Source organism: Mustelus asterias, chromosome 1 (genome assembly GCF_964213995.1).
Source record: "Mustelus asterias chromosome 1, sMusAst1.hap1.1, whole genome shotgun sequence".
NCBI classification, from domain to species: domain Eukaryota; kingdom Metazoa; phylum Chordata; class Chondrichthyes; order Carcharhiniformes; family Triakidae; genus Mustelus; species Mustelus asterias.
Window position 1 is genome coordinate 3,032,278 of NC_135801.1, and position 26,639 is coordinate 3,058,916.

Consider the following 26,639-nt stretch of genomic DNA (forward strand, 5'->3'; position numbering starts at 1 on the left):
GCTATCAGGCCAATAAAACTCCTCTGTACCAGATCCTATAGCTGGACATCCTAAGGTGTGAAGCCTAGAACTGAGAGAGAATGATCCAGCAGCCTTACCAGTGATTTATAGCAAAACAGTTACATTCACTCCCAATTTAGAATTCTGACTGCAATTCCATTATCATCTATAGTAAGTTAATTACAGGCTAAATTAAACAGCAGGAGAAGCAATGGCATGTCACTGTTCAGACTTCCATGATCCTAATTACCAATGCATGCAAAAATTGGGTTTTGATAATAGGTCCAAAATATTTGCCGGACCTTCGCCTCTTCACAGATACTGAGTGGCCAAGGACAGCACGGTGGCACAGTGGTTAGCACTGCTGCCTCACAGCGCCAGGGACCCAGGTTCAATTTTGGCCTCAGGTCACTGTCTGTGTGGAGTCTGCACGTTTTTCTCCCCATGTCTGCGTGGGTTTCCACCGGGTGCTCCAGTTTCCTCCCACAATCCGAAAGACGTGCTGGTTAGGTGGATTGGTCATGCTAAATTCTCCCTCAGTGTACCCGAACAGGCACCGGAGTGTGGTGACTAGGGTATTTTCACAGTAATGTCATTGCAATGTGAATGTAAGCCTACTTGTGACACTAATAAATAGCCTTTAAAAATCTTTTGAGTGCTTCTAACACTCAGTTTTGATCCAAACTGGCAGATGGCCACAAAACATCTGCAATGTAACACCTTTATTGCAACAGTATTTCTTCAAATACAGAATTTCTCATTGTTGGAAAAAGTTACATAAAGCAGTCCATGTGTAGAAACAGACCAAGGAATATAAAAACAGACTTAGAAATACAAATGTTATCAAGAGTTGGGCCTTGTGACTAGTTTATAGTTATACAATATGAAAATTTAATTGGGATTTTTTTCCCCCCACAGTTGAAAAGACAAGATTACATCTGATGGGCTTAATGTTATTCAAAGAATAAATGCTATTTCTTTGAAATTTACTTGGTATAATTTTAGCATCTACAAGAAAACAGCTTCCTACCAGTCTTGTTCCTGAGCCAAGAGCTTGTTTAGGATCAAAGTTCCTTCACAACATTATAACTGTTTGCCCTTAAATCGAAGCCTGTACGGTGACATGCCCATTGGAGATCGACTGTAGAGAAGCTCTGGAGGGTATAGGCTGTGACCATCCTCTTTGTTTATAGAATCAATGTTGCCTTTTAACTCTCCTTTTCTGCAAGTTTTATACTCAAATTTAGTGAATCTTCACTTTTACCAAAAAGAATAAGTCCAAAGATGTGCGGGTTAGGTGCATTGGCCATGCTAAAGTGCCCCTTAGTGTCCGGGGATGTGTAGGTTAGAGGGATTAGTGAGGTAAATATGTGGGATTATGGGGATAGGGCCTGGGTGGGATTGATTCAATGGCCTCCTTCTGTACTGTAGGGTTCTATGAATAGCCTTTGAATAACTTGTATCAAATAACTTGTTCCTATCATTTTGCCACACTTTACCAATTCCACTATCTGACTCACCTCCCCTATGTTATCCCATACTATTTTTCCTATGGCAGTCTCAGCCCATTTCTTATATCCCTCCCTTGGCACAGTGCTTAGCACTGCTACCTCACAGTGCCAGGGACATGGATTCGATTCCCGGCTTGGGTCACTGTCTGTGCAGAGTCTGCATGTTCTCCCTGTGTCTGCGTGGGTTTCCTCCGGGTGCTCCGGTTTCCTCCCACCTGCACATGCTCCAGTCCTGAGGGCACACTTGGTAACACCCACCAACCTTTAAACTTACCGATTAAAACAGTGTGAACAGGCAATAAAACCTAATTTTATTCATAGATTTAGTGCTTGCGGTCTCGTTATATAAAATTGTACATGGGTTTGCACTGATCATTAGCGTAATCTCCTCAGGTTTACACAGGTCTATCGACTCTCTTGCATTTAAAAAAGGAGGCTCAAACTCAAAATTTCATTATCCCAACTTCCTGCCTCGGGATCATGATGTTACGTTTACCTGCAAGGTAGCAGTAAATTTCAGCATTTCTATTGTTTTTTCAAAGATCAAAGTAAAAAAATGCAGAATTTTACAAAGACTGGACCAGCCCAGTGTTTGTAGCAGTAGTAAAGGCCTTCAATACGGAAAGATTAAGAAATAAAGTGAAGGAGAAAATTAAAGAATCAGGTGAGACAAACAAGGTTGCAAATGAAAAGTTCTTGCCCAACTGAAGCAGGTATTTATGCTAGTACCTATACTCAGCCAGATTGAGCAGGTTTATGTATAAAATCAATACTTATTTTATAGGCTTCCGACCCGAAACTCCCCAAAGCTCTTTCAGTATTGGGTTGCCAGGACATTTTCAGGTTGCAATTACTCAAATCCAAAACGAAATTGCTCACTCAATTTGTGCACAAAATGTCTGCCATCCTGTGCATGTACATCAAAATACACCATCTAAAAAAGTGGTTAGTTAGTCACCACACAGAATGTACCGACAGCCACGTAAAAGCCAAATTCTCAAAACATACCTGCTTTATGTTGAAAGCTTTGTTCTACCTTAAGATTCGTGATCAAGCTGCTTCTGAAGACATTTCTAAATTATTTGTTACTTGATGGGGCCTTTCAAACCAAGAGTATTAGTTTGAGAAAAAAACATGCATTTTCAGAGTGGGGGTGTGTAGCAGACAAACCAATTTAGAATTATCTTTGATTGTGGTTATTAACTGCTTCTTCTATTAGGATTAGATGCACAAAGGATTAGATGCACTCTCACCTTCAAAAAACAAAAGCAATTAGTCCAGTTACTGAGTCTGCATTCAGGGCACGTGCAGGCTGTTAAATTTGAAATGCCATTTCCATTTGCAAATTTATTTGAAGCGGTGCCGTACAAAATTAAAGTTTTACCTTCAGATTCATCTGCTGAATTATACATGAAAGAGAAGAAACATCAACTGAGACAAAACAGATCGTTACAAATGCAAAGCACTGTATGCAGCAGACATGCTGAAGCACTAATGCTCAAAACAAGTTTGGCAATGAAACATGCCATAATACAAATTTAGAAATAAGGGACACGGGGAGAAAATCATGCTACTTTTAAAGATACATTATTCCCAAATTTTCCTATTTGTGCTCATGGTGTTTCAAGTGACTAAGATTAGCCTCAGGGAAAAAAAATACTTCAGGTCTTTTATGCAGACCCAAATTTTTAAGACCAGGCCCAAAGAAAACTCAAATCATACCAAGCACAGCCTCCAAGTGCAGGCAAATAGTAGATGATTTGAGTACTTCTGAAAAAAAAACATGCACTCTTCAGGACATATGCAATTTCAAAGGGAAATTAGGTCAAAATAAGTGTTGGGATTTCTACAGCTCCATTTGCTAGAAGGTTGGCCTTAACAGCAATCCTGTAAATAGACCCAAGAAGTTTTCTCAGCTTCAATAGGGCACGTCAAAGCTATCCTGCGGGAGAATAACTAACCCAATCAATCGGATTATTGCTCGCTGTGTATCATGTATACTCAGGAATGTGCCCACGGTCACAACTGTTGGACCTGAAAGTGCCCAGTTTAATTCAAGTTACTCTGGAAGGGTAAGGTTTCTCAAAAGGTTGAGCAGCAGATGAAACTATTTCACACCGTTATTATGGAGTGGCAACATGAGTGCTATTTTCCACCAACAGGATGCTGCCATGGTGCCTAAAAGATCTTCTGTCTATCACACAAATGAGTAATGTGGTATATGTATTCCATTGTTGATGTGTTGCAAGGTATGTTGGCCATACATCCCAAAACCAAATCAAATAGCATGTCTCTTCTTCATTCGGAATAGGCAGAGTACTGACTGCACTCAACCAACCCCTGCTTGCAAAACTCTTTAACAAGTCTCACAACACCAGGTTAAAGTCCAACAGGTTTATTTGGTAGCAAATACCATAAGCTTTCGGAGCGCTGCTCCTTCGTCAGATGGAGTGGAAATGTGACATTTCCACTCCATCTGACGAAGGAGCAGCGCTCCGAAAGCTTATGGTATTTGCTACCAAACAAACCTGTTGGACTTTAACCTGGTGTTGTGAGACTTCTTACTGTGTTCACCCCAGTCCAACGCCGGCATCTCCACATCATGACTGCAAAACTCTTAACATACTGTCTAATGTAAGATGCGCTTCCGCACTTGGGTAGCACTTGCTGAACAATCCCGAGTGTGCTAAGAAACAGTAGAAATTGTTGGTTCCTTTGAAATTTGATAATATTGTGCCTGTCCTGATGAGTGCAAGACGAAAAGCTTTGACAACATGTCTCTTTATTCGGCAATATTTAAGTTTTGTGGGTGGTATTATTAGTGCGATTCCTCATTCCATCTTCATTGATCTTGGATTTTCACTATGAAGTAGTCAAGAAACCCTAATACCAAAAAATAGCAGCAATCTCCATTCTGTATTACTGAAGGTGATCTACTCATTAACATACTAGTTATTTAACTATATGCAACTACCTATTGCTAAGAAATTCCTTGCAATAAATTTGAGTTTTCCCAGAGATAATTGGCAAGGATTCAGAAAAAATAAAGCATTTAATTAATCTGTTTGAGTTTCATACGAGCGTAGAAAGGAGGATGTTGACATTCTAGGACATGTTGAGATAAAAAGGGAGGAGATATTGCAGGTTTTGAAAGGCATTACGACGGACAAGTCTCCAGGACCAGATAAGATCTATCCCAGAATACTGAGAGGGGTGAGGGAAGGAATTGCTGAGGCCTTGGCCAAAATCTTTGCGTCCACTTTAGCCACGGACAAGGTACCAGAGGATTGGAGAGTAGCTAACATTGTTCCTCTGTTTAAGGGCAGAAGAGACAATCCGAGAAATTACAGGCCTGTGAGCCTTACATCAGTGGTGGGGAAATTATTGGAGAAGATTCTTAGGGACAGGATGTATCACATCTGGAAGAGAATAGCCTCATTAACAATAGGCAGCATAGTTTTGTGAAGGGGAAGTAAAGTCTCTCAAACTTGATTCGAGTTCTTTGAGGAAGTGACAAGAAAAATTGACCAGGGCAGGGCAGTGGATGTAGTATACATGGACTTTAGTAAAGCCTTTGATAAGGTTCCTCATGGCAGGCTGATACAGAAGGTGAAGTCATATGGGATCCGAGGTGAGCTGGTAAGATGGATATAAAACTGGCTTGGGCACAGAAAGCAGAGAGTAGCAGTGGAAGGGAACTTTTCTAACTGGAGGTCTGTGACAAGTGGTGTTCCACAAGGATCAGTGCTGGGACCTCTGTTGTTTGTAATATATTTATATATATATATATCGGCTGGAGACCTGGGCCAAAAGATGGAAGTTGGAATTAAACCCAGACAAGGTGAGATGATGTGATTTGGAAAGTCTATTGCAGAAGGAAAGTATTCAGTAAATGGTAGAGGCCTTAGAAATATTAGCATACAGAGGGATCTAGGCGTGCAGATCCACAGTTCCCTGAAGGTGGCAACTCAGGTGGACAAGGTAGTCAAGAGGGTGTATACATGCTGGCCTTCATCATTCGGGGCGTCAAGTATAGGAATTGGAAAATCATGTTACAGCTGTATAAGACTTTGGTTTGGCTGCATTTGGAGTATTGTGTACAATTCTGGTCGCCACACTACAGGAAGGATGTTGATGCATTGGAAAGGGTGCAGAAGAGATTTACCAGGATGTTGCCTGGTTTGGAGGATACGGACTATGAAGAAAGGTTGAACAAACTTGGATTGTTTTCATTGGAGCGTCAGAGGATGAGGGGGGACCTGATAGAGGTTTACAAGATTATGACAGACTTGGATAGAGTGGATAGTCAGAGTCTTTTTCCCAGGATCGAAAGGTCAATTACTCGGGGACATAGGTTGAGACTAAGAGAGGGAAAGTTTAAAAGATCTAAGGGGCAAGTTTTCCACAGAGCGGGGTGAATGCCTGGATCGTGCTGCCGGAGGTGGTGGTGGAAGCAGATTTTATAATAACGTTCAAAAGGCATCTGGATAGATACATGAATAGGCAGGGAATAGAGGGAAATGGACCCGGTAGAGACAAGAAAATATTAGATTAGGGAGGCATCTGTGTCGGCACAGACCTAGCGGGCCGAAAGGCCTGTTCCTGTTCTGTGCTCTTTGTCATTATCATTGAGTAACAGGGCAAAAGGCACAGGAAACATGAACAAATACAAATCATAATGGTAAATATAAAGATGACTTAAAAGAACAAAGGGCAGAGATGAATAGGATGTCTTCCAGAGATAAGAAAAATTCCTAATAGAGCAGTCTCTGAAGAGTTACATATGTCCTATGGTGTTTACGGATAGTTAGATAATAGCGGGTATAATAATTGTCATTCTACTTTGAAACACAGCTATGCTCAAGATGGCCTACAGATATTTTCGATGCCACAATTATTTTGAGTCATTGTTATATGTCAATGTTTATAAATGCAAAAATTCTGCCAAAACTTAGATGATTTCATTTAAAATGGGAAACATTTCATTTCAACAGCTAGCTGCTGCATTGCTTTTAATCTCAGGATTCCCCCACTATGTGCTTGCAGCCACCTCATTCTAGGCCTTTGGTTGCACCCTATCCAGTCCTCACCAGCCTATGTGACCTGCTTCAAACTTAGTGCTTGGCTCTACCCACCAACCTAACTGTTACCGAATCAGCCTTGGGACTGTCTCCCACTCACCAAGTACAAAGCTTCACACTCCCATTAGTGATCCACCATCTCACATTTTATGGGCCCATGTCACAGTCTGTGACCCTCTCTCACCCTCGACACTGTACCCTCATCTCTTCAAAACATCTGTACCTCACCTCGTCCCACAGTCTCCAAACGTTTAGTGCCAGTCAAACAATTACCAAAGTCTTTAACAAATTCCATAACTCAAAGCTCAGTACTATATAGAGATAATAATTGCTAGCTCATTAAGTGCTTTCACCAATGAGGGGATTTGTTCTTTATTTTAAAAGCTAATTTTAAAAAACTAAAAACCTTTAAACCTTATCTTTAATATCATTGCAGACAGCATGATACATTCTGCCTTGGTGCACTATATACTTGGTGGACAGATATACAGTATTATGTTACATAGAAATCATAGAAACCCCACAGTACAGAAAGAGGCCATTCGGCCTATCGAGTCTGCACCGACCACAATCCCACCCAGGGCCTATTCCCATATCCCTACATATTTACCCACTAATCCCTCTAACCTATGCATCTCAGGACACTAAGGGCAATTTTTAGCATGGCCAATCAACCTAACCCGCACATCTTTGGACTGTGGGAGGAAACCGGAGCACCCGGAGGAAACCCACGCAGACACGAGGAGAATGTGCAAACTCCACACAGACAGTGACCCAAGCTGGGAATCGAACCCAGGTCCTTGGAGCTGTGAAGCAACAGTGCTAACCACTGTGCTACCGTGCCACTGTGCTACAGTTGTATAAAACATTGATTAGGCCACATTTGGAATACCGTGTCCAATTCTGGTCACCACACTATCAGAAGGACGTGGAGGCTTTGGAGAGAGTGTAGAAAAGGTTTACCAGGATGTTGCCTGGTATGGAGGGTATTAGCTATGAGGAAAGATTGAATGAACTGCGATTGTTCTCCCTAGAAAGACGGAGGCTGAGGGGACGACCTGATAGAAGTTTATAAAATTATGAGGGGTATAGATAGGGTGAACAGTTGGAAGTTTTTTTCCAGGGCAGAAATGACAATTGCAAGGGGGCACAAGTTCAAGATAAGGCGGGAACGGTTCAGTGGAGATGTGCGGGGGAAGTTTTTTTTTTTACACAGAGGATGGTGGGGGCTTGGAATGTACTGCCAAGTGAGGTGGTTGAGGCAGTTACATTAGCCACATTTAAGACTCGTCTTGAAAGTCATCTGAACAAACGGGGAATAGAAGGATATAAGCGGTTGGTTTAGATATGTAAATGTGATCGGCACAGGCTTGGTGGGCCAAAGGGCCTGTTCCTGTGCTGTACTGTTCTTTGATCTGGAATTCTTCAAGAGCTTTTCCGATACCCCAATAATTTTGAAGCGGCAAGTTTTTTTTCAAAAACTAATCTTTTGTGCCCCTGTGGGTGCCGCACAAAATGAAACACTCAGTTTGGTGGCAAGGGTGTGCAGCTGTCTGTTTGAAAGAGTGGTAGAGGCAGAAACCCTAATAACATTTTAAAAAATACTTGGAGACACACTTTAAAGTACCATTACCTACGGGGCTACAAGACCAAAAGCTGGAAAGTGAGAATGAGCTGGATCGCATTTATCTGCCATGCAGGCACAATGGGCTAAATGGCCCATATAGGAGTGCCAACACACCAGGGGAAATGCTACGTCATGTCTACTCAATGTATTAAGTTTTACGTATCATGCACCCATCCAAGTGGCATGCTTCCTATGAAGTTTTCTCTGATACATTATGTCCGTCACCCCTATTATAGAGCACAGCTTCATTCAGCATTTTTCCTCAAAGTATTTTAAGTGAAATTAAGAGAGAAATGAGGAAACAGCTGTGATAAGTTTTATACGAGATAAAAATAACCTAATTTAATTTCAGATCAATCTCATCTTGATTTCAATCATCCATGGTACAGACCCAAGGTTTGTTATTCAATGATCTCATTGCACCAGTCATTAATCCCCTTTCATGTGGCAGATGTAGCTCAAATCAAGACTCTCGAAATGGTCTATTTTCTGAGATTTAGAAAGAAGCAAGTTCAAAAGCAAAGCACACATTGAATTCAAAGAATGTTTTCAGTGAAGATTAAGAGCTATACACAATGATAAGAGTATACGGAAACTTTAGCTGGAAAGTGACTGAGTATTGAAATGCTCCACTGTACCTGGTTCCTCCTCTTCAACTTCATTGGAGATCAGATTGCAAAGAGTATCCAATGCATAGCCAATAATTTCAGAGTCTGAGCTGGAGAGGTAAGAAATGGTATAAATATCCTTTCAAATCCAGACATGCAAAACCAAACTGGTATCAGTTGACTATAGGTCACTGACCTGAAATGTTAACTGTTTCTAACTGTAGATTGTGCCTGACCTGCTGAGTGTTTCCAACATTTTCTGTTTTTATTATTGATAACGTTGCTGTTTTTTAAATCTTGCTCTTTAATTAATATATAAAACATTGTCCAAAAACATCCACAAACAAAATGTCCAGTTATGATTATAATATCTACGGGACAAAGAAAAATGCCCTGTTATGTCCCATTCACCCTTGGTCTTCTCTTTTTTGAAGCGCTGAAGAAATTAGCAACATTACCATAAAGAAGTACCCTCACAACAAAACCCCCAGTGAGTTTACCAAAAACACTCTGGTCAAAACCTCATCAACATATTGACCTCAACAGCAGCAAGATGCCAAGAGGCAAGTGTTAGAGCCTTGGACCAGAATTTCAAACTACATTAGGATGCCAGACTAGACCTCAGTAATTTTTCCAGTTCTGCCTAAATGTGAGCATAGAATGCTTCACTCTGGGAGTAATTCTGCTGACAAATTCGGGATCTTTTATAGTAAAATAAAATTTAATAACAGTTTAACTACAACTCTAAAAAATGAAGCAGCTTAACTATTACCTGTTGAATAATTAAAGATGAAAAGTAACAACTCTAATTTCTAATTTATGGCTGCTTCAGTTCCTAATAAGCAACATTTCTCTGACAAAAACGTACAATGCAACTTTAAATAGAGTTAGCAACCATAAATATACTTGCTATAATGAGTGTAAACAGCCTTGAAGCTTTCGGAGATTTTGTGGAAAGAGCAGCTTGCTGACCTCGTCTTTAAAGAAACCCAAGCCAGAACTCAAAAGCTGTTCTCTGTGCTACATATCTAGCTCCTCCCATTAACCACATTATCACATGGTCCTGCATACCTAAATCCACCTTCCTTATTTATTTATTGATTAGTGTCACAAGTAGGTTTACACTAACACTGCAAAGAAGTTACTATGAAAATTCCCTAATGCCACATTCCGGCGCCTCTTCAAATACACTGAGGGAGAATTTAGCATGGCCAATGCACCTAACCTAATGCCAAAAACCCCAGGGGACTTTTTTTTTTAAAAAAACAAAAGTCCATTAGCTCTCTCCTAAGTCAACACCATGGGTGGGAATTTACGGCCTCACTCGAGGAGAGACCGGAAAATCCCGCCCGAGGTCAACGGGCATTTCCATTGTCCGCCCCTCACCTGCTCTGATTCCATGGCAGGTGGGGTGTCAGAATTCCAGCACATGTGACTAAAATGAGTAATTATCCTGCTTACCCAACCCCACGCGACATACTGGCTGCCCTTAGGAAAAAATCCTTTAAAGCAGTTTACTATAACAGAGGAAAAAAAACACATATATATCAATTGCCCACTTTCATCGCACAAGCAGAGTCACCCATGACATCAAGGCAATAATGAGTCATTTCGCAGATACGCATAATGCAGGAACCATTTCTCTGGAATAATTAAACATAAGGCCTGCTTTCCTCGTGGCTTCAGGTACAACAAGCCTGAGCTGGCCCAAATAACACATGCTGCAATTATTCAGCAGGTTCTCTCTCATTCTTTTCTGGGTACTATAGCAAGAGTACTCAACCATTTGTAAAAGGATCACAACTCCACACAGCGACATGCACAAGGGCTGTTAGCACCAACAGCTCCACATACTTATTTTAAAACAGAAGTACTAACCTCACAAACATATGTAAAGAAAATTACAAAACCAAAAACAGCCAAGCACAAATGCAAGAAGTTTTTAAACTTGGTTTCGAACCACTGAAGTTTATAGCACAAGAGCAGATTATTCCTCCACAAGAGATGTGCTTTCTTATGGCAATGGATACAGTAGCTGAAACATGTTTAACAACTTTTCCATTAGTTGTTTTTCATTGATTCAGCAAGACTCAATAGAAACAGTTTAAAAGTTATTTTCTGACGGATGGCGGTAAATCTCTCCATGTCCTCTGTTGTGCTGTATCAGAGTACCTTCTCTGCCCAAGTGTCAAGATGACAGGTTGGACAATTGTCTCCCTCGAGCACTACCTCAACTTTGAGCTTCCAGTAGTAACAGGATCTGGACATTTCACATAGCTTGACAAGCTTACATCCTCAATAACACAAACATCAACACTCTCACATCCATTAACAATCGGAAATTGACAGACATTTCAAACACCTCCTGATTGAGTGTATTAATTAAAATAATTTTGCAATAAGGAAAATTATGGAGGTGCCTTGTATTGGGAGCCATTTGTGTCCCGTGAAATTCCGGCTTTGGTATCATTTTTTATTGAACTAACAAGAATAACAAAGATTGAAACAGAGAATGTTCCTTTAATGGGTTTAAATGTTTGAAATCAAGGAGGGATTTTAGTTCACAAGGTAAACACAATAAAGGAGGGCAAATGATTAAAATGCAACCAAATGCAGCATTCAGGTGGTGTTTCCAATGCTGTGCGTTAAGATCATCGAATGCAAACATACAGTCGTCGCAAGGACGAGGCAAGTCCCAAACCAAAATATCCCGTTATTTACTCAAGTGTTAGACTGTTTCAGCATTTTATTGCTGTACAATCTGCCAAGATATTATTTTCTGATGTCAAAGAGGAAAGTATCTTCAAAAGGATCATTTCGCAGTCTGAATTTCCGTCAGCGATCAGTTGTCATTAACTTGCAAATATTTGAATTTTCATACAAGTAACTCCTCTATGTGAAAGAGCTTAGAACTGTTGTTCCGGGCAATTGGAGCAAGCTGATTTGATTTATCTTAAAACAATGCCCCAATCACAAGTATGGGAATGAGCTGTTTGACTGTAACCATGAAGATTAGATGCTTTGAAATGTAAATGAATCCCTTGTGGATACTTTCAAATATTTCATGTATTTGTTGCAGAATACCAGATGTTGATTTTTTTAAAACATAAATCCAGTCTGTTGATTGGCTTGTGTAAAGCAATCCAGTGTTATTTTTCACCTTCTGGACTGGCAGATGTTGCAATTGTCAGGGAGAAATTTCTGATCAGAACTCACTGTTAAACGGTGAGCGGGATTTTTCTCTGCGGTGTGTTTCGTGGCGACGGGAGGCAGCATGGTGCTCGCTGGCGGCAGGATCTTATAATCCCGCCGTGGTCAACAGGGTTTCCTGAATGCACTCCTCGCTGCCGGGAAACTCGCAGAGGGGACATGCCATCGGCAGGATTATAAGATCCCGCCGGTGTGAATGATAGCAAGTTTTCGGCGATAGTGTTGAGGAGGATAAATTTATGAATTGTAATCTGCTTATAGAAGCTATAGCCAAGTTACATTGGAAAACTTCCAAACTAGAACTAACTGAAGTACAGTTCTGTGGAATTATATCTCCAATCTATCTCCCAGGTCAGAGATGGTTTCTTAGCTATCTGTTAGCTCAGATCTTCCAGTCTCTGGATCACTGGAAAGCGGATGTATGACCCAAGGTGCACATCAGGACCCTGTGGAGGTCTCAAAATGCTGATCTCCGTGGGAACTGCCCAGGAGGTTTCTATTTCCAATGGAACTTATTCCTGGGATCCACCACAAAAGTCTCCAATGCTGAGCCAGACTCAGAGACTTTAGACACTTCTGACATGCTTGCCTGAATAGTTACCCAGGAAACGTTAGACAGAAAAGAAAACCCCAAGTCTAACTCCTGGGTAATGATACAATTGACCACCCTAATCACTCTCACTGACCTCCTGAGCCAGCAACAACCCTCGCCCCATATCTACCAACCTGACCAGTCCCTCCCCCCAACCCAACATGACTAGCCCCCAAAACCAGACCACTCTCACAACCTGACCTAACTACCCTGACCCATCTACCAACTCACCCACCTGCCATCCCGCTACCTACCTAGCTCCTGACTCATTCACTAACATTCACACTGGACATTTAAACTTACCTTACAGCAGTTAGTACAAAAATTATAGAACAAAGAACAAAGAAAATTACAGCACAGGAACAGATCCTTCAGCCCTCCAAGCCTGCACAGACCATGCTGCCTGATTTAACTAAAACCCCCTACCCTTCCGGGGACCATATCCCTCTATTCCCATCCTATTCATGTACTTGTCAAGACACCCCTTAAAAGTCACTATCGTATCTGCTTCCACTACTTCCCCCGGCAACAGGTTCCAGGCACCCACTACTCTGTGTAAAAAATCTGCCTCGTACATCTCCATTAAACCTTGCCCCTCGCACCTTAAACCTGTGCCCCCTAGTAATTGACTCTTCCACCCTGGGAAAAAGCTTCTGACTGTCCACTCTGTCCAAACCTCTCATAATCTTGTAGACTTCTATCAGGTCACCCCTCAACCTCCGTTGCTCCAGTGAGAACAAACCAAGTTTCTCCAACCTCTCCTCATAGCTAATGCCCTCCATACCAGGCAACATCCTGGTAAATCTTTTCTCTACCCTCTCCAAAGCCTCCACATCCTTCTGGTAGTGTGGCGACCAGAATTGAACACTATATTCCAAGTGCGGTCTAACTAAGGTTCTATAAAGCTGCAACATGACTTGCAAATTTTTAAACTCAATACCCCGGCCGATGAAGGCAAGCATGCCGTATGCCCCCCTAACTACCTTCTCCACCTGCATTGCCACTTTCAGTGACCTGTGTACCTGTACACCCAGATCCCTTTGCCTATCAATACTCCCAAGGGTTCTGCCATTTACTGTATATTTCCTACCTGTATTAGACCTTCCAAAGTGCATCACCTCACATTTGTCCGGATTAAACTCCATATGCCACCTCTCCGCCCAAGTCTCCAACTGATCTATATCCTGGTTGTATCCTCTGATGGTCCTCATCGCTATCCGCAAATCCACCAACCTTTGTGTCATCCGCAAACTTACTAATCAATCCAGTTACATTTACCTCCAAATCATTTATATATATTACAAACAGCAAAGGTCCCAGCACTGAACCCTGAGGAACACGACTTGTCACAGCCCTCCATTCAGAAATGCACCCTTCCACTGCTACCCTCTGTCTTCTTTAACCGAGCCAGTTTTGTATCCACCTTGCCAGCTCACCTCTGATCCTATGCGACTTCACCTTCTGCACCAGTCTGCCATGAGGGACCTTGTCAAAGGCCTTACTGAAGTCCATGTAGACAACATCCACTGCCCTACCCTCATCAATCATCTTCGTCATTTCCTCGAAAAACTTGATCAAGTTCGTGAGACACGACCTCCCCTTCACAAAACCATGTTGCCTCTCACTAATACGTCCACTTATTTCCAAGTGGGAATAAAGCCTGTCTCGAGAATCCTCTCCAATAATTTCCCTACCACTGATGCAAGGCTCACCGGCCTGTAATTACCTGGATTATTCTTGCTACCCTTCTAAAACAAAGGAACAACATTGGGTATTCTCCAATCCTCTGGGACCTCCCCTGCAAGAGTTTTAACAACATCAGGTTAAAGTCCAACAGGTTTATTTGGCAGCAAATGCCATTAGCTTTCGGAGCCCTGCTCCTTCGTCAGATGGAGTGGATATCCACTCCACCTGAGGTGAGGTGAGGTGAACAGATATCCACTCCATCTGACGAAGGAGCAGGGCTCCGAAAGCTAATGGTATTTGCTACCAAATAAACCTGTTGGACGTTAACCTGTTGTTAAAACTCTTACTGTGTTTACCCCAGTCCAACACCAGCATCTCCACATCATGACCTCCCCTGTAGCCAGTGTGTACACAAAGATTTCTCTCAAGGCCCCAGCAATTTCCTTCCTTGCCCCTCTCAGTATTCTGGGATATATCCCATCAGGCCCTGGGGACTTGTCTACCTTGATATTTCTCAAGAACCCCAATACCACCTCCTTTTTGATCTCAACATGACTCAAACTATCTACACATCCTTTCCCAGACTCATCATCCACCAAGTCCTTCTCTTTGGTGAATACTGATACAAAGTACTCATTTAATACCTCGCCCATTTCCTCTGGCTCCACACATAGATTCCCTCCCTTGTCCTTGAGTGGGCCAACGCTCTCCCTGGCTACCCTCTTGCTCTTTATATATGTATAAAAAGCCTCGAGATTTTCCTTAATCCTGCTGGCCAATGCTTTTTCATGGCCCCTTTTAGCCCTTCCTACTCCATGCTTAAGTTTTTTTCTACTTTCCTTGTATTCCACACTTGCTTCGTGTGTTCCCAGGCTCCTCGCTTTGACAAATGCTTCCTTTTTCTCTTTGGCTAGGCTCACAATATCTCTCGTTATCCAAGGTTCCCAAAACTTGCCATACTTATCCTTCACCCTTCCAGGAATGTGCCGGTCCTGAATCCCTATCAACTTACACTTGAAAGCCTCCCACATGCCAGATGTTGATTTGGCCTCAAACATCTGCCCCCAATCTACATTCTTCAGTTCCTGCCTAATATTGTTGTAATTAGCCTTCCCCCAATTTAGCACCTTAACTTGAGGACTACACTTATCTTTATCCATCAGTATCTTAAAGCTTACTGAATTGTGGTCACTGTTCCCGAACTGCTCCCCTACTGAAACACCCGGCTGGGTTCATTCCCCAATACCAGGTCCAGTATGGCTCCTTCCCTAGTTGGACTATCTACATACTGTTTCGGGGAGCCCTCCTGGATGTTCCTTACAAACTCTGCCCCATCCACGCCCCTAGCACTAAGTGAGTCCCAGTCAATATAGGGGAAATTAAAATCTCCCACCACAACAACCCTGTTACTTTTACACTTTGCCAAAATCTGCCTACATACCCGTTCCTCAATCTCCCGCTGGCAGTTGGGTGGCCTATAGTAAACCCCCAACATTGTGACTACACCTTTCCTATTCCTGAGCTCTACCCATATTGCCTTGCTGCATGAGTCCTCCGAGGTGTCCTCCCAGAGTACAGCTGTGATATAGTGTAAAGTTTCTTTAATTCTGCTCTCAAAAAGGAGGAAAAATCCAATAATCCAGTTTCCATTTATTGAAATAATTATGTTTTTGTCAAGCAGTACAACATGGACAACTTTACTGCATAATAAGATAACCATCAAGTACTTTAGACTGATAATTAATCAGAATAAAGTCAGTGGCTGCACTTCCAATTTGCTTTGCCATATACTCCAAAGATTTTCAGGTTTCTACTGTTGCCAGGGTGGAACTGGAAACCAATGCATTAGGATTAATTTGACAGCCATATTATACATCAGGGCCTTAACATTCCCAGCTGCTTCCAACAGGCTTTAGATTTCTTACACTGATTGTGGCTACTATCCATGACGTAGTGCTAGTTTGCTCGTGTCTTGCTGCCTCAGCCATAGAACAGTAATAGTGCCAGACAAGATTCCTGAATGCTATGCCAAACTCAAAACTGACGGGGTCAAAGTATAAAAGTAGGCAGCAATGGTTTCTGGATAGATCACAATGGCACTGAAAGGAAAACCTACGCCATGGAAAACGTCATGCTTTAGAATTCCAAAAGGTATGGAGACAAATCAATGCATAATAGTCAAAACTAAAAACTCAAAATGTTGGAAATAGCGGTTAAGCATCTTTCATGAAAAAAACCAATCACAATTCAGCTGTAAAAATTTGTCGAGTTAGTGACTCGAGTCCTTGCCATACAATCCTGAATAGGACACAATCTACATTTAAAACAAGCTGCAAATGTAGCAATATCATCACTCATCTCTCAAACAATCGCTCAGAGAGAATAGCTCTCCAGTTTCAATTTACAAGCTAGATTAATTTAGATAATTTTACTTCATTAACTTCCAAATATAAAAAAGGCACAATTTCTAGACACACCCTTGCTAATACTTGTTGCTTGAGACAAGTTTCATATATTTAAATGCTTTTTTCCATATACAGGAATATATACATACCGGTCTGTCTGAAGCACATTGACAAGGTGTTCCATGGCCTGACTGCCCACTTCAAGGCGATATTTCTAAACAACAGAAAAAAATTAAACAAGCATTTTTGAGGACTAAAAAAAAATCATTTCCTCCTGCAGATGTTTTTTAATGATGAGGAATAAAGAGAAAAGCAAGAGTCTAAACAGGATGGAAGAAGAAAGAGATTGAGGGTGCAGAGTGAAACATTACAAACTGCTGCATGTTAACAAAGCTACAAACATGTAAACAAAGCACCTGAGGTCATTTACAGAGGAACAGAATTCCAACAATGTTAAGTTTCTGTAGGACCTTGGCAGCACTGTGCACATTTCTGGTTCCTATATGACAATAAGGCGGCACGGTAGCACAGTGGTTAGCACTGTTGCTTCACAGCTCCAGGGACCTGGGTTCGATTCCCGGCTTGGGTCACTGTCTGTGTGGAGTTTGCACATTCTCCTCGTGTCTGCGTGGGTTTCCTCCGGGTGCTCCGGTTTCCTCCCACAGTCCAAAGATGTGCGGGTTAGGTTGATTGGCCATGCTAAAATTGCCCCTTAGTGTCCTGAGATGTGTAGGTTAGAGGGATTAGTGGGTAAATATGTAGGGATATGGGGGTAGGGCCTGGATGGGATTGTGGTCGGTGCAGACTCGATGGACCAAATGGCCTCTTTCTACACTGTAGGGTTTCTATGGTTCTATGAATAAGGATATAGGAATCATTGGAGAAGGTGCAGAAAAGATTCACAGAAATTATTAGAACTATCTGTACAAGGTGCTGGTGAGGCCACACCTGGAGTACTGTGTACAGTTTTGGTCTCCTTACTTGAGAAAGAGTATACTGGCACTGGAGGGGGTGCAGAGGAGATTCACTAGGTTGATTCCGGAGTTGAGAGAGTTCCGGAGTTGGCTTATGAGGAGAGACTGAGTAGACTGGGGCTTTACTCATTGGAATTCAGAAGAATGAGGGAAAATCTTATAGAAACATATAAGATTATGAAGGGAATAGACAAGATAGAAGCAGGGAAGTTGTTTCCACTGGCGGGTGAAACTAGAACTAGGGGGCATAGCCTCAAAATAAGGGAGAACAGATTTAGGACTGAGCTGAGGAGGAACTTCTTCACACAAAGGGTTGTGAATCTGTGGAATTCCCTGCCCAGTGAAGCAGTTGAGGCTACCTCATTGAATGTTTTTAAGGCAAGGATAGATAAATTTTTGAACAGTAAAGGAATTAAGGGTTATGGTGAGCAGGCGGGTAAGTGGAGCTGAGTCCACGTAAAAATCAGCCATGATCTTATTGAATGGCGGAGCAGGCTCGAGGGGCCAGGTGGCCTATTCCTGCTCCTAGTTCTTATGTTATCAGGATTGAACAAGTTGGGGTTCTTTTGTCAAAAAGACAGAAGCTAGAGGAGTGACTTAATAGAGGACTTTACAATTATGAAGTGGTTTGATAGGGAAGATGTAGAGAATGCCTCCAATTGTAGGGGAGTCCAAAACTAGAGTTCATATATAAAATAGACACTAATAACCTCTCCAGCGACACAGGAGAAACTTCTTCCCCCAGAGAGTGGAGAGAGTGGAAAGCACTACACCACATGGATTAGTTTGGCCAAACAACACAGGTGTTATTTAAAGGTGATGTAGACAAACATGTGGGAGAAAAGAATAGACGAATATGTTGACAGGGTGAGAGAAACCCCCAAGGGTGGATGAAAGGAAGGTGGGATAAGGGTATCTGGATCATAAGTAAAGGCAAAGACCTTTACTGCGCCACATGGTCCATTTCTATGCAATAGAATTTTAAATGGATGTCCCTCCACGATCGATCCTAATTCACCCACATCCACCAACATTATTTCAAACACATTTCTATATAACGCATGTTTTATTTAATTTGGATCAAAATCAATATGCCTCGACAGGGTGAGGTGCATTAGCTCAAATTGCAGGCTGCAGAATTATCGCCTGCTGGAAGACAACAACAAAACCACATGGCCACTAAGATCACACATCTCAAACTAGGGATTTTAGGATAGTACAAGAAAATAACAGAGGTCGATCAACCATGATCTAACTGAATGGTGCAGCTGCTTCGAGGGACCAAATGGCCTATTCCAAGGACCCAATAGCTGAAAAATTAATTATATACCTTAGATAGTGCTTTGAGTGCACGGACGGCATCCCTGCGGTCATCCAATAGTGTTGAAGAGGCAACTCGGTCACACAGCTTCTGAACCTGTTCCAGAAAATGAAAGAACAACATTGTGATCAAACATTGTCAAGATGACAAAAGCGTTAATTTAACCAAAAGTGTCATTCAAGGCTTGGAAACCACTGCTAAAATCCAGTTAAGATTAGCTTCTATGACTTGACTGTCATAGGATCACAGAATGGCTACAGCACAGGAGGTGGCCATTCAACCCATCATGTCTGTGCTGGCCTTCTGAATGAGAAAATCAGTGTCATGTCCCCACTTTTGGCCCCTTGTCCTGCAATTTTTTCCTTTTCAGATAATGATCTCTGCACTCAGACAACGAAACAGAGAAAGAGGACCATCAATAAGAACATAGGAGCTCAATACTGAAGGCCTATCTTGGGCAAAACATCAGCTACTCGCAAAGGAACTCTGACAAGAACGTCACCCTGCAAGAAACCCACCTCATGAACTACTCCAGCTGTCTAACCCACATCCCTGGCTGCTGACTTATTGCAAACAAGGATATGACCAGCCACCTACATCAAGGAAAGTCTTACCAAAGACAAGCAGACCCAAAATCAGATGACCTCCCACTCCATCTCCAATGTAGATAACCTGACCATCACAAATGTCTTACAAGCCACTAAATGATGCGGGCTCAACATTATAATACAGCCTGCAACACATTCAACCACCTACACTAATGACTTCAACAGCAGCATTGCACATTGGGGTACCTCAATAACAACAGAGAATTGTCAGACTGGGCTTGTGTTGATGACCTAGAACTTGTACATAATGCAAAACAGCCATTCCACCAGATAGAAGGTCATGATCCTGGTTTCATGACCTACAACAGCAACAGCTGACTCCTGATGAGCTCCCAACAAGTACTATCCATCTTATCCCATTCCCAACATCAGTTTTGATCCATAAACTCCAAGTCAAAACTATGCCAGAATCTGTGAAAGGGCAACTGGGATACCTATAGCAGATACACAAATCCCATCCCAACCCAAAAACTACACTGCTTTACTCAACTTCTCAAACTGGCAGCCACCTAATTTCTTTCCTGGGGCTTCAGAAAAACTTCAGCCTCTGCTGGACCCCAGAAAGTGAATGGCTCCTTGAACAATGCTGGAGAGATGGAGACCCTGTGACAATAGCATTGAATCCTTTGAGAAGGACGCTTCATAAGATGGTGGGAAACAATTGAGACCATTGACTCCATCGACAAGCGAAAGGCATGGAAACCACTCTCCTTCCTCGGAGCAGTTGAGCAACAACCACATCAGTGGTCAAGAGCCAAAGCTGGATGCTGTCGCTTCACAACTCCTAATAAGCTCAAAGATACAGGCCCGCAGGGAAGGTGAGCAATGACAGTAAAAACAATTCTGATGCGATCTCTCAAAACTGCACCACAGCAGACAGATTATCAAACTCTTACACACAAGAGGAAGTGGACAATGTCCTGGTGGCTGCCAATTCAGGTAAAGCAGGAGTTGATGGGATTCACTGAGAAATTGCTGAAGAACATCAGATTACAGGGAAAGAAGTGATGAGCAAAGCTGCTTATCAAACTCCTCAGCACAGGCACCATTCCAAACATCTGACACCAATGCAAAGTAAATGGCAGAACCCTTAGAACCGTTTACATACACAGGGATCTAGGCGTATAGGTCCACAGTTCCCTGAATGTGGCAACATAAGTGGATAAGGTGCTCAAGAAGGCATGTTTGCCTTCATCAGTCGGGGCACAGAGTATAAAAACTGGCAAGTCACGTTGCAGCTGTATAAAACCTTAGTTAGGCCACATTTGGAGTATTGCATATAGTTCTGGTTGCCACACTACCAGAAGTATGTGAAGATTTTGAAGAGTACAGGAAAGGTTTATCAAGATGTTGCCTGGTTTGGAGGGGATTAGTTATGAGGAGAGATTGGACAAACTTGGTTTGCTTTCACTTAAATGTTAGAGACTGAGGGGAAACCTGACAAAAGTTTACAAAATTATGAGAGGCATGGATAGAATGGATAGCCAGAGTCTTTTTCGTTAGAGAGATAATGGGAGCTTGTCAGAAAGTTACACATGGACCAGAAAAATCATTTGGGCAAAATTAGCACTGTCCAGGACTTCATATTATGTTTTTCAGGATAGTTTCTAAGAACAGCATGTACTGGAGCCAAACAGAGAACCAGCTATAGACCTGGTATTGTGCAATGAGATAAGATTAATCGATAACCTCATAGTGAAGGCATCCTAGGTAGCAGTGATCAAAACATGATCAAATTTTACCTGCAGTGTGACAGAGAGAAGAGTGGGTCCAAGACAAGAATTTTGAACTTAAATAAGGGCAATTATTAATAGAGCTGGTTAAAGTGAACTGGCAAATGATGTTATGGGATAGGTCAATAGGGATACAGTGGTAAACATTTAAGAGAATATTTTAGAAAAATCACAGAATAGATACATTCTAATGAGAAACAAGAAATCCAAAGGGAAAACCTGCCATCCATGGTTAACTAATAAAGTTAACAGTATTAAACTTTAAGAAAAATCATAATTGTGCAAAGTTGGATGATAGGTCAGAAGATTGAACAGATTTAAGAAACAGCAAAAAATGACTAAAAGATTAATAAGGGAGAAAAATTGGAGTATGTGAGGAAGCCAGTTAGAACAGAGTTTCTCTGGACATTTTTTTTAAAAATAGTTAGCAGAGCATTGGTCTATACAAAGTGATTCTGGAGAATTGATAATGGAAAATAAGGAGATGGCAAATGAATTGAACAGGTATGTTGCATTCGCATTGATTTTAGAGGATACAAGTAAAATCCCAGAAACAGCTATAAATCAGGAAATGGAAGGGAGGGAGGAACTCAGGAAAATTACAGTCACTAGAGAGTGGTACTGAACAAATTGTTGGAGCTGCGGGCATACAAAATGCCTGGGTCCTGATGGACTTCATCCTAGGGTTCAAAAGAAGTTTCTAATGAGATAGCTGATACATTGGTATTAAGTTTCCAAAACTCCCTAGATTTGGGGAAGGTCCTATTAGATTGGAAGATATAAATGTTTATTCAAAAAGGGGAGGAGACAAAAAATGGGTAACTGTAGACCAGTTAGCTTAACATCTATCAGTGAAAATGTGAGAAGCCATCGTTAAAGAAATTATAGAAGAGCACTTGGATAAGCTCAAGATAGTGAGACAGATTCAACATGGTTTTGTGGAAGGAAAATCATGTTTAACCAACTTATTGGAATTCTTTGAGGAAGTAACGTGCTGTGGATAAAGTGGAACTGGTGGATCTGCTGTACTTAGATTTTCAGAAAGCATTCGATATAGTGCCATTTCAGAGGCTATTGTGGAAAATAAAATCTCATGTTAGAGGGGGTAACATATTTGCATGGAAAGATGATTGGCTGGCTAACAGGAAACAGAGAACAGATATAAATGGGGTTTTTTTAGATTGGAGGTTGGCAAGGTGTAATGAATGGTGTGCCACAGGGATCAGAGCTGGGACCTCAAGTGTTTTCAATTTATAAAAATGACTTGGATGAAGGAATTGAAGGGTTGGTTGCCAAATGTGCTGATGACGTGAAGATAGATAGAAAGGTAAGTTGTGAAGGGGGCATGAGAGGGCTATGAAATATATAGATAGGTTAAGTTGATCTTATATTGAGTTGATCTTTCTCTACACCCCTGCTATGACTGTAACACTATATCCTGCACCCTCTCCTTTCCTTCTCCCTCATGCACTCTATGAATGAATGGTATACTTTGTCTGTATAGCGTGCAAGAAACAATATTTTTCACTGTATCACAATACATGTGACAATAATAAATCAAATTGAGTGCGTAGACGAAGTGCTGGCAAATGCAGCATAACGTGGGAAATTGTGAAATTGTCCATTTCGGTAGGAAGAATTAAAAAAGCATATTATCTAAACGGTGAGAGATTGCAGAGCTCTGAGGTGCAGAAGGATCTGAATGTCCGAGTGCATGAATCACCAAACGTTAATATGCAGATACAGCAAGTAATTAGCAAAACTAATAGAATGTTAACATTTATTGCAAGGGGAATTGAATTCAAAAGTAGGAAAGTTATGCTTCAGTTATACAGGGCATTGGTGAGACCACATTTGAAGTACGGTGTACAGTATTGGTCACCTTTAAAGATGTAAGTGCACTGACAGCAGTTCAGAGAAGGTTCACCAAGTAATACCTTCAAGGATTGGATGGGTCGTCTTATAAGGGAAGGTTTGACAGGCTATCTGATGGAGTTTAGAAGAGTAAGAGTGACTTGATTGAAAGAAAAGATCCTGAGAGGTATTGACAGGGTGGATGTGGAGAGGATGTTTCCTCTTGTGGGAGAATGTTTAAGATTAAGTGGGTCTGACCTGGGCTCTGACCCTCTGACAGTGCGGCACTCCCTCAGTACTGACCCTCTGACAGTGCGGCACTCCCTCAGTACTGACCCTCTGACAGTGCGGCACTCCCTCAGTACTGACCCTCTGACAGTGCGGCACTCCCTCAGTACTGACCCTCTGACAGTGCGGCACTCCCTCAGCACTGACCCTCTGACAGTGCGGCACTCCCTCAGCACTGACCCTCTGACAGTGCGGCACTCCCTCAGCACTGACCCTCTGACAGTGCGGCACTCCCTCAGTACTGACCCTCTGACAGTGCAGCACTCCCTCAGCACTGACCCTCTGACAGTGCAGCACTCCCTCAGTACTGACCCTCTGACAGTGCGGCACTCCCTCAGTACTGACCCTCTGACAGTGCGGCACTCCCTCAGTACTGACCCTCTGACAGTGCAGCACTCCCTCAGTACTGACCCTCTGACAGTGCAGCACTCCCTCAGTACTGACCCTCTGACAGTGCGGCACTCCCTCAGTACTGACCCTCTGACAGTGCAGCACTCCCTCAGCACTGACCCTCTGACAGTGCCGCACTCCCTCAGTACTGACCCTCTGACAGTGCAGCACTCCCTCAGTACTGACCCTCTGACAGTGCAGCACTCCCTCAGTACTGACCCTCTGACAGTGCGGCACTCCCTCAGTACTGACCCTCTGACAGTGCAGCACTCCCTCAGTACTGACCCTCTGACAGTGCGGCACTCCCTCAGTACTGACCCTCTGACAGTGCGGCACTCCCTCAGTACTGACCCTCTGACAGTGCAGCACTCCCTCAGTACTGACCCTCTGACAGTGCGGCACTCCCTCAGCACTGACCCTCTGACAGTGCAGCACTCCCTCAGTACTGACCCTCTGACAGTGCGGCACTCCCTCAGTACTACAGTATAGGTTTTGTGTAGGAGTTGAACCCACAACTCCCATTCGGGGAGGGTCAGTGCCGCTCGGTCAGAGCCCAGCTCCAGCCAAGACGCTCCTTCAGCCGCCTCTCCAACTAATCCAGGCCGAGGCCTGAGGCCTAGGCCTCTGGTTAAGCGGCCTGGGCGGGGTAGCGGAGGCCCGGGGACCGGTCAGTGAGTGGTAGAGCGAGTGTTTGCCGCTGTTACTCACGGTCTCGGCGCCGCTGGTCTGGGGCCCGGCGCTCTGGCCGCCCATCACCCCGCGGAGGAAGTTCATGTTCGCCCAACGGTCACTACCCAAGCAGCGCCGGCCGCCGGCATCCGCGCCTGCGCGCACACAGTGCCGGGGAGCGAGCGACCAGCACCGGCGCTTGCGCACATAAGGCCGGGGAGCGGGCTGCTGGCATCCGCGCCTGCGCACAGCTGAAAATGGAGCGCCGGCACCGCAGACTCCGCTCACTGCCCCTGCGCGGCGACGTGGCAGCACACGTAGCCACTGAGTCCCGCGTCACCTGCTTAAAGGGACAGCGCGGCTCCAGTTAAAGGGACAGCGTCCATTCAGCAATGCAGAATTTAAGTGGACAACATTAATGCAGCATTGATCAATTTGAAGGAACAGATATTAATGCAACGTTAAATATAATGGGGCAATACTAATGTTGCATTGCGCCATTTGAAGGGACATTGTTCATGAATCAATGCTCAATTTAAGGGGACATATTTATTAGTGTCCCAAGTAGACTTATATTAACACTGCAATGAAGTTACTGTGAAAACCCCTGAGTCTCCACACTCCGGCACCTGTTTGGATACACTGAGGGAGCTTTGACAAAGGGTCATCTGGACTCAAAATGTCAGCTCTTTTCTCTCCTTACAGATGCTGCCAGACCTGCTGAGATTTTCCAGCATTTTCTCTTTAGGTTTCAGAATTTTGATTTGATTTGATTTATTATTGTCACATGTGTACAGTATACAGTGTATTGTTTCTTGTACACTATATAGACGAAGCATACCATACATAGAGAAGGAAAGGAGAGAGTGCAGAATATAGTTCATAAGTTCATAAAATATAGGAGCAGAATTAGACCATTCGGCCCATTGAGTCCACTCTTCATGGCTGATAAGCTCCTCATCCCCATTTTCCTGCCTTCTCCCCATAACCCTTCAACCCATTACCAATTAAAAATCTGTCTAACTCCTCCTTAAATTTACTCACTGTCCCAGCATCCGCTGCACTTTGGGGTAGCGAATTCCACAGATCCACAACCATTTGGGAGTAGTTTCTCCTCAACGTTTTAAATTTGCTACCCTTTATGCTAAGACTATGACCTCTCTTCCTAGAATGTCCCACCAGCAGAAGCATCCGCTCCACGTCTACTTTATCCACACCTTTTATCATCTTGTATCCCTTCATTCTTCTAAATTCCAGAGAGTATCGGCCTAAACTGTTCAATCTCTCTTCATATGACAAACCCCTCATCCCTGGAATCAATCTAGTGAACCTCCTCTCAACTGCCTCCAATGCCACTACATCTTTCCTCAAATAAGGGGACCAAAACTGTGCACAATACTCCAGGTGCGGCCTCACCAATGCCTTGTATAGTTGCAGCAATACTTCCTTACCTTTATATTCTATTCCTTTAGCTATAAATGCCAACATTCCATTCGCTTTCTTTATTATCTGCTTTTTGATTTGATTTGATTTATTATTGTCACATGCATTAACATACAGTGAAAAGTATTGTTTCTTGCGCGCTGTGTAGACAAAGCATACCATTCATAGAGAAGGAAACGAGAGAGTGCAGAATGTAGTGTTACAGTCATAGCTAGGGTGTAGAGAAAGATCAACTTAATGCAAGGTAAGTCCATTCAAAAGTCTGACAGCAGCAGAGAAGAAGCTGTTCTTGAGTCGGTTGGTACGTGACCTCAGACTTTTGTATCTTTTCCCCAACTGAAGAAGGTGGAAGAGAGAATGTCCGGGGTGCATGGGGTCCTTAATTATGCTGGCTGCTTTGCTGAGGCAGCAGGAAGTGTAGACAGGGTCAACGGATGGGAGGCTGGTTTGCGTGATGGACTGGGCTTCATTCACGACCTTTTGTAGTTTCTTGCGGTCTTGGGCAGAGCAGGAGCCATACCAAGCTGTGATACAACCAGAAAGAATGCTTTCTATGGTGCATCTGTAAATGTTGGTGAGAGTTGAAACTGACATGCAAAATTTCCTTAGTCTTCTGAGAAAGTAGAGGCGTTGGTGGGG

General features: G+C 42.9%; 1 protein-coding gene across 8 annotated transcripts in view; it reads right to left on the reverse strand.

Moving 5' to 3' along the window:
* Positions 1-24,752, reverse strand: part of uso1 (USO1 vesicle transport factor) — a 78,273-nt gene extending 53,521 nt beyond the window's left edge. For 3 of the 8 annotated variants that reach the window (XM_078204088.1, XM_078203840.1, XM_078203952.1), the window contains exons 1-5: positions 24,597-24,733; positions 19,025-19,111; positions 16,870-16,934; positions 8,858-8,937; positions 2,896-2,910 (exon numbers count right to left, since the gene is read on the reverse strand). In XM_078204088.1, coding sequence (XP_078060214.1) covers positions 2,896-2,910; positions 8,858-8,937; positions 16,870-16,934; positions 19,025-19,111; positions 24,597-24,662 — 313 coding nt within the window. In that variant the 5' untranslated portion in view covers positions 24,663-24,733. Of the gene's footprint in view, positions 1-2,895; positions 2,911-8,857; positions 8,938-16,869; positions 16,935-19,024; positions 19,112-24,596 lie in introns of all 8 variants that reach the window. The other 5 variants (XM_078203893.1, XM_078204014.1, XM_078203779.1 and 2 more) reach the window with 3 other exon arrangements.
* Positions 24,753-26,639: the final 1,887 nt, after the last annotated feature.